The sequence below is a fragment of the Lasiosphaeria miniovina genome, assembly GCF_030549165.1.
Source record: "Lasiosphaeria miniovina strain SMH2392-1A chromosome Unknown B0T26scaffold_6, whole genome shotgun sequence".
In the NCBI taxonomy this organism is placed as follows: Eukaryota; Fungi; Ascomycota; class Sordariomycetes; order Sordariales; family Lasiosphaeriaceae; genus Lasiosphaeria; species Lasiosphaeria miniovina.
In genome coordinates, this window is record NW_026848225.1 from 4,232,571 (window position 1) to 4,247,281 (window position 14,711).

The 14,711-nt window shown below is 55.4% G+C and overlaps 5 protein-coding genes across 5 annotated transcripts; all 5 read right to left on the bottom strand.

Annotated features, from left to right (window-relative positions):
- Window positions 1–774: 774 nt before the first annotated feature.
- On the bottom strand, window positions 775–1,053 carry B0T26DRAFT_600150 (heterokaryon incompatibility; the record flags this gene model as incomplete). Its single annotated transcript, XM_060435710.1, has 1 exon — window positions 775–1,053. A coding segment is annotated over one exon (279 nt), but the record flags the coding sequence as incomplete, so codon positions are not given.
- A 4,834-nt stretch (window positions 1,054–5,887) lies between these two features.
- B0T26DRAFT_743362 (3-hydroxybutyryl-CoA dehydratase) lies at window positions 5,888–7,304 on the bottom strand (the record flags this gene model as incomplete). Its single annotated transcript, XM_060444246.1, has 4 exons — window positions 5,888–6,070; window positions 6,132–6,698; window positions 6,757–7,071; window positions 7,134–7,304. 4 exons carry the CDS (start codon window positions 7,302–7,304, stop codon window positions 5,888–5,890), a joined length of 1,236 nt encoding a protein of 411 aa, XP_060293557.1.
- A 1,101-nt stretch (window positions 7,305–8,405) lies between these two features.
- On the bottom strand, window positions 8,406–8,920 carry B0T26DRAFT_651992 (uncharacterized protein; the record flags this gene model as incomplete). Its single annotated transcript, XM_060438326.1, has 2 exons — window positions 8,406–8,613; window positions 8,664–8,920. 2 exons carry the CDS (start codon window positions 8,918–8,920, stop codon window positions 8,406–8,408), a joined length of 465 nt encoding a protein of 154 aa, XP_060293558.1.
- A 2,380-nt stretch (window positions 8,921–11,300) lies between these two features.
- B0T26DRAFT_724425 (NUDIX hydrolase domain-like protein) lies at window positions 11,301–12,387 on the bottom strand. The gene has a single exon (XM_060442694.1). It carries the CDS (start codon window positions 12,238–12,240, stop codon window positions 11,452–11,454), a length of 789 nt encoding a protein of 262 aa, XP_060293559.1. The 5' UTR covers window positions 12,241–12,387; the 3' UTR covers window positions 11,301–11,451.
- Window positions 12,388–12,482: 95 nt separating this feature from the next.
- On the bottom strand, window positions 12,483–14,504 carry B0T26DRAFT_652983 (heterokaryon incompatibility protein-domain-containing protein; the record flags this gene model as incomplete). Its single annotated transcript, XM_060438412.1, has 2 exons — window positions 12,483–12,937; window positions 13,121–14,504. 2 exons carry the CDS (start codon window positions 14,502–14,504, stop codon window positions 12,483–12,485), a joined length of 1,839 nt encoding a protein of 612 aa, XP_060293560.1.
- Between the last annotated feature and the right edge of the window lie 207 nt (window positions 14,505–14,711).

Below are 14,711 nucleotides of genomic sequence, written 5' to 3' on the forward strand. Positions count from 1 at the left end.
CGGGCCGACGTCGGCGGACCGGTCCTCAGCGAAACACAGCATGTCGAGGCTGCGCTCGGTGCGTAGGTAGGCACACGCAGCCTGCAGGTAGGCGTGGGCGGCGGTATGGCCCGGGCCGTAGTTGGGCTCCATGTCGTAGCCGTGGGCGGCGAGACCCAAGTAGGCATACACCTTGTCCCTCGGGTCGGTGACGGCGGCGTGGCGGGCGGTGAGCATGAGCAGGTCCAGGCGGAACCCGCCGCTGCCGCCCCACTTCTCGCTCTCCTCGAGCATGAACTTGAAGGGCCCCATGTCCCACTCCTCACAGAACCAGCGCAGCGCCTGCACGCGCGGGGTCCAGGCGTCCTTGTCCATGCCCGGGCGGCGGCGCTGAGGGTTCGCGACGAGGCCCTCGCCCGGCACCACAGTCCAGTACCAGCGGATCCACAGGCGCATGGTCTCGAGCAGGCGCATGGCGCGGCGCACGCCGGCGCGGTCCATCTCGGCCGCGTCCGTGTTGAAGGTCACGTCGGGCGACACGGTCACCTCCTGGCAGATCCACCCGCGGAACCAGTACGGGCACTGCAGCGCCGCGGCCACGTCGGCAAAGTCGACGCCCATGTCCAACAGCTTCCCCAGCGACGCGGGCGCCCAGGCCTCGAGCCCGTCCTCGGTGCCGGCGGTGCGCGACGCGGTCCAGTCCTCGCCGCACTTCTCAAAGTACTCCTCGATGATATTCTCGACGTAATCAATACGCTGGAGGCCCTGAAGGCCGCGCGTGACGGCCGCGTCGATGCCGAGCCAGCCGTAGGCCCAGGCGCAGGCCTCGTAGACGCGGCACATCATGCGGACCTGGGAGGCCTTCTCGGCGCTGTCGCTCTGGTTGATGCAGATCTGGTCGGCCCAGAAGAACAGCGTGTCCTCGAGCTCCCACGACGCGTCGCCCCGCCCCATGCTCCACAGCAGGCTCCTCAGCGCCGTGCCCAGCGGCCGGAACGTGTTGAATTCTTGCCCGTCGATCAGCACCGGCACCGTGTCGCTGGGGTCGCCCGCGCAGTACGACAGCGCCACGAACGGTAACACGCCGCCTTCGGGCCGCGGGTTCACTCGGCACTGCGCCAGCGGCACTCCTTGCAACAGGGTGAAGCGCAGCGGCCCGTCGGGGTCGGCTGGGTCGGGCCGCTGCGCCAGCAGCAGCCGGATCTCGTGGTGCTCCGTGTCGAGGGGCTGGTATGCTCCGGATCGATAGAAGTCGTTGTTTTCCGGGCAGTGGAAGTGTGTGTCGGCGTCGGCGTCGGCGTCGCCGGCAGCTAGCGTCTGCCGTTGCTCCATGTCGTCGGTTCACCTGGCAGGCTTGAGTAGAGAGCGAAGAAGCAGACTCAGACAGCAACTGGACGTGTTTCTCTAGGCATCCGAGGTTGCCAAGACAAGAAGAATTTCCGCCAGGTGAGATTCGAGCCCGACTGTCAGCCCCGCCCAGGCGCCAATTGGCGGCCTCTAGGCTGCCTTGTACGTGCGTGCCGCCATCCCACAAGACTCAGATATTACAAATCTGGCGGCGATCGTCGAATTGACGGTGCTGGGTGCGATAATGATCCTGGTGAAAACTGGGCAGGTCAGCAGGTTCGACACCCCAGCTGGTTTTTATTATCCCGCTGGCGGCAGCTCATCATCAACGGAAGCCTAAAATCAACCATCGTACCTGTATTGCTTCACAATATCGTGTGCTCCAATGTCCGCCGTCTATACCGCCCGGAGAAGCCGGCCCCGGCCATCGTTGATTACCAATCATCGGCCGCCTTATCCTTCGTCGACATGGTTCTAGGAGCCGAGTTGCTATAAAAGCATCAGGTGCCCCCACTTTTCAACCATACAATCAAAATGTCCACGACGAAGGTGTTTTGCTCATCCGAAATAACACCGGCTACATTCCCGGCTCACAGATGAAAAGAAGTCAGCCTTCAAGCTCTCCAGGCGGCAAAACTAGAACTGGTCGGGTCTGGGGCAGGCTGTCTTTTGCGTGCGTCCTCTTTCTAATACCCCGCGTTTCGGCGCCGCAAAGTGAGACGGATGTGTTCCGTGATTGGGGTGACTCCCTTGTGGCGTAGGACAGGATCAGCTAGAGCCCCTTGCGGCTGCCTTTATCCCTAGCCTCGATACTAAATTGCAGAGTGTGAAACCAAGTTCCCGATCAATCAGCACGAAGTGGGACAATTAGGTAAGGTAAGTAGGCAAGTAGTTAGAAAGACCAAGGAGCCGCTGAACCAGCCTTGAACAGGCCATAAGTGCGCAGTGCGCCTGGGAGGTCCACTGGTTGCTTGAAGTTCTTCTTTAACTCCTCCCAAGGTCAAGGTGACTTGGATTTCAATTTCAGCGCGAACGGCCCGGTCAGCACGAACTCCGCTTCCTTGTCCTCAGACCAGGCGCCATTCATGATATTGCGCGCCTCCTATGGCTCCCACGGTGTCCGTATTCGTAAGGCCCTTGCCATATTGGACCTTGGGAGCCGGAGTCTGAGCTGTAGGAGGCATGGTGGCGGCCGTGTCTGTGTGGGCTGTTGCAGGTCGTAGTTATATCGTTCCTTGGCGCAGGAAATCATCGGTGAAAGTACAGAAGGATGGTGATGCGAGAGCTGTGAAGAGCAAATGCGGGAGGGACATTATATATGAGAGAAGCCAAACCGAGAAGCAAAGAAACGCTTGTCGGACTTTCAATGTCCCGATTCAGTCTTCTGCGCCGTTGGAAAAGCCTGTGCCATCTGTGGCCGTGGGCGGAATTGAGGGCCTTGGTAGGCGCGAAGTTTCGCCTTTAGACGGTTGCGACATGTCACAGCAGCAGTTGTCGTCAGCCCCTTCCTGTATCTCGGCTACCACGGCGTTGTGAGCGCCGTCGGACCGCTCGACCATAACGCATTGCAAGATCCTGAAGCTCGAGTATCGTCACATGCGCGCCGTCCCGGGAATAGCAACCACGAAGCCCAGGGGAGGCTGTTGGTGCGGGATAGCCTGCCTTAAATGCGGCACAGGGTTGCGAACGCCGTCTGCATTTTCAGAACCGTCACAAACTGCGCCGCCGACTACGACATGACTGGATGGTGTGGCGGCGTCGTTGGTCAAACGATCGCTTTTGGGAGGGTTTGGGGTTTTTTGAATGCCGCCCCTCAACATCAAATCGTCATTGGAATTGGAATGGCCGAAACATTGGGCGGCGCAAATTTCAGAGGAAGGTCGGAATCAAGGCCAACATGCCCAGCCTTCTTGCTCCCTCGTATGGAGGGATACTTGGCAGAGCAGGACAGCAACACCATGTTCAACCCGCTCGTTCCACGGCACAAAGGCCAGGTCGGCGATCGTCATCTTGTCGCCCACCAGCCACTTGCGCCCCACCAGCGCGCCGTTGAGCACCCCCAGGACCCGCTTCGCTTCGACCGCGTACCGGGCTCTGGCCGATGGACCGGCTCGGAGTGGAGGAAGTTGAAACTGGTGACTGTTTAGCTCGGATTGTGAGACGGGGGGCAAGAGGGGGCGAACCACGTGGATTGGCTAGAGTACGGGCCCTGGCCGCTCATCTGAACGTGTAGCTAGCCACTGGTCGATGAGATTCTTTTCCTTCAAGGTCGTATAGCTGAGCGTCTTGCCGGTGTCGTCTTGCCGGTGTCATACTGCTCGACGAGGTACGTGATGATGGCGCCCGACTCCCACAGCACCATATCGGTGTTTGGGTCCTCGATTGCTGTAGCGCAGACCGACCTCTGATCGGCATTTTTCTCCATTTACTTAGGTCTAGTGGCGGACGTGAAGGGGGTGGATGGAGCGGGGGGTTGGGGGCGGGATGGCTTCCAGCTCGTCGTTTTCAGATGGCGTGTACTCGATGCTGCCGAGAGGCTCGGGCTCAGGCGACGGGGGCTCGTGTTTCCACTTCCAGCCATGCTTGTGTGAGATGCCTCTTTCCACCTCCTCGCGACGAGCTGCTCATGGTTCTTGTCGTAAAATCGTTCAAGGGTCCAAGGGATGCGATTTAGTCTAGTCCTCTCCTCCTCCTGGTCCAGCGCATATATATACCATGGCCGCGAGGTTATAAAGGACTTGGCGGCACTCTTGCTAGCATCCGCGCTAGGATGTGGGGTGATTGAGGTGAGACCCGTTCGCCACGACGTAGTCCCTCGCGCAAATGAACGGCGCGTGAGTTTGATTAGCTAGGATAGGTTACGTACGGTAATTTCCGTACACTTCAGTCCCCGCATGTTTATTAGCGTGGTGCCCAGGAAGGAAAAAAAGAATAAAATACAGATTCAAGGACCTTAATTATTACCTCCTTCATAAAAGCCCTTACGGCGAGTCGTAAGATACTGGAGTAAGTTATTTAGATCTTGGAAAGTCCCCCGCTAACAAATATTTCCCTAGAAGCTTGCCCTACGAGGTAGAGGGGGTCAAAAACAGGGGGTACTTGGGATTCAAAAACGGGTCCCTCTTTCCCTCTGTTAGTGACCCACGGACCTGTGTAAAATTGGCCGTTATAAAACGGTGACTTCCGTTTTCGAATAGCCTACCTCCCACTACCCTATGCCCCGCTGAAAGAGACCTCGCGGTAAGCTTTCTTTACTGACCTTTCCTTACCAACTTTTCCTCACCTACCTACCTTTCCCCACGACCTTTTACCGACCTTTCCTCGCCCACCTACCTCTTCTACCGACCTTTCTTCGCCCATCTACTTTTCGCTTCGCCAACCTTTCTTCGCCGACCTTTCCTCATCTATTTTTTTTCCTCACCCACCTTTCTCGCCCGCACCTTCTTCGCCCGACTTTTCCGTACGTCCGGGAAAAAAGGTCCTCGTAGCGAACAGGCGCCCTAACCCCGCATGCATGTTGGAGGCCGGCGACCAATCGTTCCTAGCCCCGCCCCCACGCCTTGACTCTTTTGCGACTGCTTGTAACAAAACGAACGACCTTGCAGCTCACAGCAGGCCTTTCCATCGGCCAGCCTGAGCGCCCGAAACAAATTCCATCCCCTGCGCGCGTCAGCACGTTCCTCGTCATGAACGGCGGAGTTTCCAAGGCCTGGACCCGCCGCTCTCGTATACAACTATCCAAGGCCTTGCAAGAAACGCTACTAGACGCTATCGCAGGTAACATTACAGGTACGCATATTGATATCCCCAGAGACTAGAAAGACTTGTTAACACATCAGGTATAGAGCTTTCGCGGAGCCACCGAGAGCAGTCTCCCCAGACTGGAGATCTCGCCGGAGACACGACACCTGTGCAGGCTCGGAAGAGGCGACTCGACGCGACAGAGAGCAATCCGTCGCCCGCGAAGAGAGCCCGATTAACACGGACGGACACACAACAGCCTAGAATTGAGGAAACAGACCAGGCGGGCAAGGTATAATAATATTCGCCCACACGTATCCACAACTAATAAGGCAGCTCGTACAGACTCTACAATAGCCAAAGCCCAACCCTCCCAAGCATCCATACGCCTCGTTCCTCAAAGACTTTATCGACCCCGTCCATCCGGCCTCCGGTCCTACGTCCGTCCACACCTTTGTTTCCGAGTGGCTTGAGTCGGTCAGATTAGAAGCACTACCGGTCGCAAACATTGGGATTCGATGTCTTTAGCTAGATTGACCTGCTCGGCGCTAATACATGGAGCGACGAATGCCTGATTTACAACGAAGACTAGATGGCACCGGCTTTGACGCCCTTGCCCCCGGCTGGAGAGGGTTGGAGCGCCGAATTTCCAGATCATCCGCCACCCAAGCCCATTACGGGGCAGCCATACCTGACAGGCAGGAAAGGTGAGAGAAAGGACCTAGCTAAATTTGTTGGACGAGCCGACTTGGATTTATCGGTGAAGTAATTGCGACGCATAATATCAACAATGTGTCAGCCCAGCCCATTCCAGAGCTTTCTAGGCAGCACGAGCTTCACCCACGCCAAGCTGTTTCATCCTACTCTCAGCCCAAGCTCCCAGACCACCGAAATATCCCTCCGGATCGTCACCTCGCCAGTCTCGCAGCGCAAACCAAAGATGGCGTGCATCTTTCCCTGCCTGGATTGCACGTTCATAATTAGGCGCTTGAGTGAAGAGAACCTATACAGACACATGCAGTTACGTCTCTATTCATCTACTAAAAAACCATAGAAAAACGCACCTTGAAATATTGCCTCGCCCATGTCATATACTCCACACGGTCATCCGGAGTTGCGTCGTCAGGCACTCGAATAAATGAAGGGGTGGCATTCTCATCTGGCACTAGATCGACCCATACCGCCATTAGCGGATCGGATAAGATAGCTGGTACAATGCACCTAGTCTCCCAGTCGTACAGGGACGTCACGAGGGGTTGACCATTTGCATCCATTGTAATCGACATGTTGTGCTCAAGAACGAGGCGATAGAGAGAGGTCTGGTCGCCATCTGTAAGTATGATATATGGGATGAGGCGCAAGAGAGACTGTTTGGCTGCCGCAGCAATGGGACCAACAGTGACATGGTTGCTCTCCCATCCGATCATGTCGCCTATGTTCCTGATTGTCGCTTCGATCTTGGATATGAAAAGAGCAACGCAGAACTCGCGTGTGGGAGCAACGGAAATGGGGAGCAATTCGGGCTTCTGTTCAAAAAGGCGTTCGCGGAGCCAAGTAGTGGCAAATTCGAGTGGGAGGTTGAAGCTGAACAGTGATGCGCGGATGTGTGCTGCTTGAGCAAGAAGACAAGCCTGGAGAAGGTTAGCGCAACTAGACTAAAGAGCGAGCAGATACTAATATAGGCACAACCTTCTGTTCTGAGCTAAGATCGTGCCATATATTATTATATCCCTCTGCTCTTTCAAACAAGAACAAGCGATGGCCCGCAATATCCCGAGGGAGATCAAGTCTAGGGCCATCATGCTGCACTGGGATACGGTGGTAAAGCAGGCGGGAGGCCAAGATATTAGACTCTGAGCGCAAGAGCTCATACGTCGCCACCTCGAACTTGACCCGGCAAACCTGCGCATGAATTGGGAAGCCGTCAAAGAGTGGCATATTGACATCGCCGCGAGCCAAACGCGCCACGACGTCCGTTCGATTCGACAACTTGATGTGGAAACCCTGTACGTCCCAATTTAGTCTAAGCACGGATTCAGATTCTGAAGATTGCAATAGGAACTCACGTAGCTATTGGAGCCCTTGTAGATGGCTGGAATGTCGATCACCTGGGTGTTGAGATTCTCCTCAATCTCTAGAATGAGTAGATTTACGCCCAAAACTCCGTGGAAGGGGTTGTTACCGCTGCGGACTAGGGTGAGTAGCTCCTTGCCATCCAAGTCGCTACCATCTGGCATCTTAGGCCAGTCGTCCTTAATATACACGTCATCCTCGATGTCCGTATCGATTAGAGCAAGAGCGGAATTACGATGTTTATTTCGGAAAAGACAAGAGGAGCGAGAAAATAGGTGGTGGTGGTGTTGAACTTATGCACCAACTAATGTGGTAATCTTTCGTGTGCTTGCCCGAATCCATCGGGGACCCTGTTTTACCCCCAGAAAAGAGGGTTTTCCTGGTAGGCTTCCATTACATAAGATGCACCTGCAAGATGCGGTCATCCGTAAAAAAATGTAGGCAACTGTTGGAATGGCGATACTGGTGACCGCACACTAGCAGGGAGGAAGCAGAGATCGCGCGGGTACGCACGTGCAAGTAAGCACGTGCGGCGCGCGGACCTCTCACACACACAGACAAAAACCCCGGTCGCAAGCAGAACCTACCTTAGTTCCGGAGAGTGAGAGAGAGAATAGACACAAGATTACCCCCGGTAGATCTACCAACCCTTCGACCTGTAGGATCCCTACGTAGTTTGAGTACCACGAACAGCAACTGATAGGCGGAAGAGATATTATCACAAATGCGTCAAGTTGCAGCGCGCGGAATGCCCGCGAGCCAACTTGAACATCAATTATGCAGGTGGCCAAATTTTCGATGCACTATGGCAAAGGTGAGTCAACCTGCGAACACCTTGTAAACCATTCCCAATCTCTCGATTTTCCAACCCCCCTTGCAGTTGAATGTCTACGGTATTTCCGGGCTGCGTAGCGCGGCTCATGCGTGTCTCCGTCTTCTAGCGATAAACACTGGTATGCTCGGCGATCCTGAATTTGCCGAGACGGTTATATCCTCAAAGAGTGGCGGGTGGGCGTTTGCTGAGACGGCCCTGGCTATGCATGCAAATGATAGCGGATGGGCATTTACTGAGGCGGCGAACCATGGAGGTTGGGCATTTGCTGAGACGGCCACAGCGCACATGGACGACGGCGGGTGGGCATTTGCCGAGAGACTTCTGTAATTTCTACAAATCGCGGTAACGTGTCAGAACAGGGGCTGGCATTCTAGCTACTATTCAGTGACCTGTGTGTTCCTGGGAACTTATCATCCGCTTAAGCGTTTGCCTATGTTTCATCTTTAATTGTGAAGTGTACACCCATTTTCTCGCTCTGCAACTCGGCAACCATTTGGACTGCACTCTTCGGTAGGACCATCCTCGGCCACCTTTTTAGCTCCTTCTCTATATCGGTCAGGTCATCCCTCACAACAAACCCACATGTTACGGGAGATCCATGTGGCATTTCCAAGGCAAGCCGAGCATTTAGGATGGCTCTAGAAATCATATCAGAAGATATAAACCAAAAGCAAGATCGACGACTCACAGTCCACCGTCCGTGAAAAGCTTCTCTTCTCCTACAATCCCTGCTTGTTCGAGAGCAGCAGGTGGCACCTCCCACATGCGATTTGCTACTCGAACACTGTCCAAAGGGATCAGGTGCGAACCGGGGAAATACTTCGCCTGTGAATCCTTGCTCCAGAGGTGTATGAGCAGGATCCCAGGATGCTCACCCCCCTGCCTTAGTTGGAAGATGTGGCCTTCGTCCTGGGCGAAATTGGATATACTCCCTAGTATTCTCATTGTCTCATCTGCGTCGTTAGTACGGCTGTCAGACGCCGTTGCCCCCGTCTCGGCAAGTGTCTACGCGCCACTATTCACAGCTATATCTAACTCGGTAAACGCCGGCGCCCTGTTATCCCCGCCCTCCTCGGCCAGCGTAGCCAAGTTGGTAGGATCTGAGGGCATAATGGCAACCGCCTCGGGAAGGTTCCACTGATCTGGAGCTTGTGGTTACTGACATGGCTGTAGATAAATATACTTATGAAACGACGCCCTTCATCGATATTAAATCTGCGTTCATATACGACGCTCTACGTGAGATCTGCCAAGACATGCGCAGTGTCTCCCTGGCTGATCTCACTCCTTCGGTATGAACCACGAGACGCTCTAGTGTGTGGTTGCTAACTTCTATACAGATGGAACGGCACGTTATCTTTCATGTCTGGGAGGAGCTGGAGTCATACCTCTAGCGCGTAACGAGTGATCCATCGGCCGCTACTGCTGCAGAGCATCTTAAAATCTTGGTGGACTACGTCGAGTCCACCTACAGCCCGATTCAGCAACACCTCACCGAGCTTCTCACACGTCAGGAAATCACGTACGACCTGCCGTGGGCTCTGTTCCGGCCGAACGCCGAGGTTTACAGTACCTGTCCTGGCACCAGCGCACCAAGTTGCGTTCTCTACAACCATTACGAGGAGAAGCAGAGACGGGATGGTTCGAGATACCTCCATGTCAACGCCCGCTATTTGTCATGATCAAATAGCGTGTCACAAACTACCACTTTCTATCCTCTAGGAGCAAACAGTTCTTGGATGGATCCCCGTGATCCGTATAGCCATGACCGGTAGAATGGAAAGATCTCGTAGTTTGGTAGATGAGTGATCGCGCTCATTTTTTTCTCCGTCCTGTATCAATGGGAGTAATGCTATTACGCGCATTCACAGGGCAATTGAAAATGGGGCATTTGATGCAGGAAGGTAAGGCTAGAATTGTGACACAGAACTTAGAGCTGGGGAACTGCATTGAGAAAAGGATGTAGATTTAATCTAGTAGAAAGGAAGGAAAATGCAGTCTATATATACAAAAGAGAGGGCGCAGGGGAATGCCCTGCGTAGTGTAGAAGAGAGCACGGTAGTGTATATGTGAGCACCGTAGCGCCACACTTTGAGCACAGGGGAGCCACACAAGCGCCTTGGCAGGCATATGGCCGTGCCACAAGAATTGTCTGAAAAGGTCTGTTCTCTATCGAAGAAAAAGAAGGAAAAGAAGGCCTTATTCATCCTTCGAATAAAAGATCGGTATTAGGCAACAATGTAGGCATTAATTAAGACCTCCTTATGGGCCGGTCATCCTGTTGGCCTTGTTGGTTCGTGGCACAGTTCGATCAGGAAGGCATTATTCCGTAACAGATTCGAGATGTTTACCCTAGGTCGTGTTTGGCTAGGTCAGGCCTATTTATATGGCCCATACGATAGATGCCTGTAGACTCGCAAACTTCGCGCACTATTTTTACCTCGCCAGCTACAAAAGGAAGCCCGGAGGCCACCCCAGGCGTATTCTGCATAGCGACAAGGAGAGCTTACGGTGAAGCCGACTGTTGTAAAATGCTTTGCTGACGACTACGTGCGAGTGCCGTCGCAGACGTACTGTAAGACACCATAACCACCATATCGAGAACTGTTACGGAAGAACCTCGGCCGTGGTGTCCGGCCGCATGAGGGGGGAATTTAGTGATAGGCCCTGTAGGAATCCACCATACTCTGTTGCTAGAGGGGTGACGGGTAAAAGCCAAGTTCGTTGAGACATGGGCCTGCGATGGCGTCCCAAAGTCATTCTAGAAGTGAGGTAGCCTCGAGGCGATTGTTTGCAAGATTGTGGATCCGTGCCTGGACGTCCTCCAGCACCAAGGCGAGATAGCGGTAATACTCTTATTTGGTGTCCCTCGATAAGAAATGCATCCGAACGATAGGGGCTTATGCTAATAACATAACGTGATTTGGGATCTGCCGCGGCCATTGGCTTTTCTATATCTGGTGGAAGAAGGGAGTCACGGAAATTCGATCTTATCACGGATTAGACTTTACGGAATCGGGGTTGCGATTGAGCAGATGGCATCGGAGAGGGTTGGTTGTTCTCTAGTCCTCTGGGAAAGTGTTGCGCTTGCTTATCTGTTGCGCTCGCTTGCCATGCACGTTGTATCATTCCACGCGTTACATTCAGACTATCAGATTCTAGCCTCGAGCCCATGATCACCGCGCTATATGCTTTCCACCGCTCTTGCTGAGCTTCATGGCTTCTAGACTCGTTGTACATCTAGATTTCGAACAGAACTAATCATAAATCTGAATTAGTTTTCGTTGATTTAAGACAAGCGAGTTAGCCACTCTAACAAGATTCGTTTTCTTATCGCATTTTCGCATGCATGTACTCAATTTTGTTAGAGTGGCTGACTCGCTTGTCTGGCTGACTCGCTTATCACGCACGTTGGCGCTGTCTATCTATCAGCTCTCGTAAACTCTATGAATGTGTATAACCAGGTGCCTAGGTGCCTAAGCATGCCAGAGATGGAACGCTGTCAAGATCACCTCCCACTGCGCCTGCGTGGTAAACTCCAAATCCAGCCCACCCTCCTCCCCCTGCACTTTCTTCTGTCTAACCTCCTCCTCGGTCACCCAGACATAGCCAACGTGTTCCTTCGGGTCAACCACCACCTCAGCTGTCCGCGCCTCGGGCACCCCCGCGACGAAATAAAACTTGCAGACCAGCTTCCCTCGTCTTGTCCGGAAGAACTGCCCGCCCATGTCCTCGCCCCATTCATGCGCCTGTTTCTTCGTTGACTCACCACCATGGATGCCCTCTGAGCTGGAGACAGAGCCCACCCGTACCACAGGCCCCAGGGTGGTAGCATGCAGGCCCGCTTCCTCAAACAGCTCGCGAGCGCACGAGTGCAGAATGCTAATGTCGTCATCATCGCACCCGCCTCCCGGAGTCTCCCATCGGAGCGGCATGGAGTCATGTGCGGCTCGCTGGATCAGCAGCACTCGGGGTGGCTTTGCGGAATCAGAGTTGGGGTTGGGCGTCAGAGCTTCATGTAGGGCACCCGCGCTAGCGGAGACGTCGACGCCGGCCGACCCAGGATGGAAGTTGTTGTTGGGGAGTGGCCGGTCAAAGACGATCGCGCCCGTCGCAAGAAAGACCGGCGCAGGCGGCCGTGAGGTGTCACTGGAGCCGGGGAGTGGGAAGTAGCAGTCTAGGAAGACGGGCGGGGAGACGGAGAAGGCCTCCACTGATGTGTGCGTCGTGAATGCGAAAGCGGGGTCCTCCGTGCTGCTTGCCATGGCGAGACGAAAGCGTAAAGTTTTGCGGAGAGGGATGCTTTCCAGCTTGATGGTCGCATGTCTGTTTTCTTGGGCCGAGTTGGGGAGTGACGCGGCGAGTTTTGTGGCGAGTCTGTGCCTTGGTTGTGGCGAAGGAGGGAGCCGGCTAGGGCCTGTCGGTACCTAACTCCTAACGGCAAGCTCTGTGGGGTTCTAATGCGGAGAGCTGACCATCAACCACGGTTCCCTCCCGTGACACTCAATCAGACCAGCACAAACTCCTCTTCCTGCAGCTCATTCTTCTCCACCTGGCGGATAGCCTCCCCATTCATCAGCTCGTGCACGTAGCACTCTCCCACGAGCAGGAATCTGCCTTGGTCCAGTGGCCGCAGGCAAAAGCACATTTTGCCCCCCCAGAGCACGCAGATGCGGTCGCCTTTGGCCATCACTTTGGGCCCAAGCACGAAATAACCCTTTATAGTGCGCGCGAAAACCCGGCCGCTCGACGCGCCGTTGGCCGAGCGCGACCACTCGGCATCATCGAGCCCCCCGCCTTCCGACGTCGCCAGCGACTGCAATTCGGGACTCATGGCCTCGACGTCACCCGCCGCTGCCATGGTGCGTGTTAGGTAGGCGGCACCCTGGGCAAGCCATTGGCTATCGGAAATCGACCGGAAGAAATCCTCACGGGATTCTTGCTCGCGCCGTCCTGACGAGTCTGGGGTAGAATCGCTGGGGTCGCCGGATTCGCTGGCGGAAGCACGTAGCCGATCAAATTGCCTTAGCGCCGTTGCCGCGCCGCCATTGCTGAGTGTCTGCATGTACGCCAGGACGGCTGGACGGCGCGCATCGCCGGACTGCGCTGCGTCCTTGGCTTCATCATCTTGCCGGTACAGCGGACGCAGAGAGAACAGGTGGCCGCCGCCATCGCCGCCGGCATCTACTCCGTACCCACACACTGTACGCCACAGTTGTTCGATGAGGGTCTGCTTGCCCGGTTCGACCTTGTGGAAGGCCTTGGATTTCAGCGGCGCCGAGGCCTCTGTGACAACATCGATGGCAACACCCTTGATACGGAGCGACTTCCCGTCGACGACGAAGGACGGCTTCGAGAGGCTGCCCGTGCCGCACGCGCGGTGGGGTGAGGTCGGCTCCGAGAGGATGTGCGACGTGTAGGTGCGCCAGTCGGGGACCCACGACGGCATGTAGTCGCGGTCGCCTGCCTTGTCCCGACGCTTGCGCCAGTCGGTAAGGGAGGACGCAAGCTCATGGTGCTGGACCGCCGCGAGGGTGATGAGTCCGGAGTCTGCACCACCCCCCTCCAGGGCACGACTGGCCGCATCCCAGTACACGTTGGGGAGCGTGCCGGTCTTGGCGTCGTAGTTCGCCTGGAGTCCGCGCAGCTCTCTGCCGGTCACCGAGTAGTGTCCCAAGAAGGCGAAGACACGGTCCCGCGGGTCAGTCGCCTTGACATGGCGCGCTCGGTGCAGCTCGTAGATGAAGCTCAGGCGGTTGGCGTGCCGGGTGGCAACATCGGGCGGCACGAAGCGCTGAAAGACAAACTTTACTTTGGACGTCTCGATGTCGAAATGGCGGCGCAGATGGTGGAACTCTGTTAGCCTGTCGCACACACTATACAGCGTGTACCAATCCATCGATGCATCCCCCCAGAAGAGCGTCGCCGGCGCCCTGGTTCCAATTTCCTGTATGATCCACACCCTCTCGAACCATGGCAGCTGCGTCAGTACCTTCACCGACGCCCACTCCTCTTCACTTCGCTGAGTTAGCATCTCGCTCGTGTGGCCGGCCCTGAACTGAGCGTATCGGTCGGCATCGCTAAGCGTTTCGGACAGCGATCTGACAAAGGAGAAGGCCGCGTCGGCTTCGTGCCCCGTATCCGGGCCCAGCCACACGAGAACTCGGCTTGCTTGCTTGTATATGGCGTTCATGTACTGAACCTGGCTTCCTCTTTCGGCTGCATCTTTTTGGTTGATGCAGATCTGGTCAACCCACACGTGCCGGTCCCTGTCGGGCATGCGAATACGGCGCAGCCCGGAGTTGAGACTCGTCGTGATGGCTAACCGCTTTCCGTCGCAAATGAAGGTGTGGTCGAAGATGGGCGAACTCCAGACATAAGACAGGGGCTCATAGGCCTCGTGGGCTGCGCGGTCCATGTTGAACTCGTTGAGGAAGCCACTCAGGGGATCGTTTGGAAGACCGGCAGACAGGGTCAGCATCCTCACCGTGTTGGCTTCCCGGATCGGCTGGTACTGGTACGGCTCCATGATGATTGTTGGAGCAGTGATGCAGAGGTGGAAAACTAGAGAACTCTTTCGGTGTTGAGAGATAAACCAGGGGATTCATCAGTAGTAGAGAAGAGACGAGGCTCTCAAGAAGAGAGGCTTCGAGTCCCTCTTTTGAGAACGCAGTCGCGCTGCTTAGAAATCCCTCAGCAACCACCCAAAAAAGGGGCAGTGGTATAAGCGCCCTGC

Excerpts from the sequence above, each read along its gene's own strand:
- B0T26DRAFT_724425 (XM_060442694.1), bottom strand. The coding sequence starts at position 12,240 with ATGGCAAGCAGCACGGAGGACCCCGCTTTCGCATTCACGACGCACACA.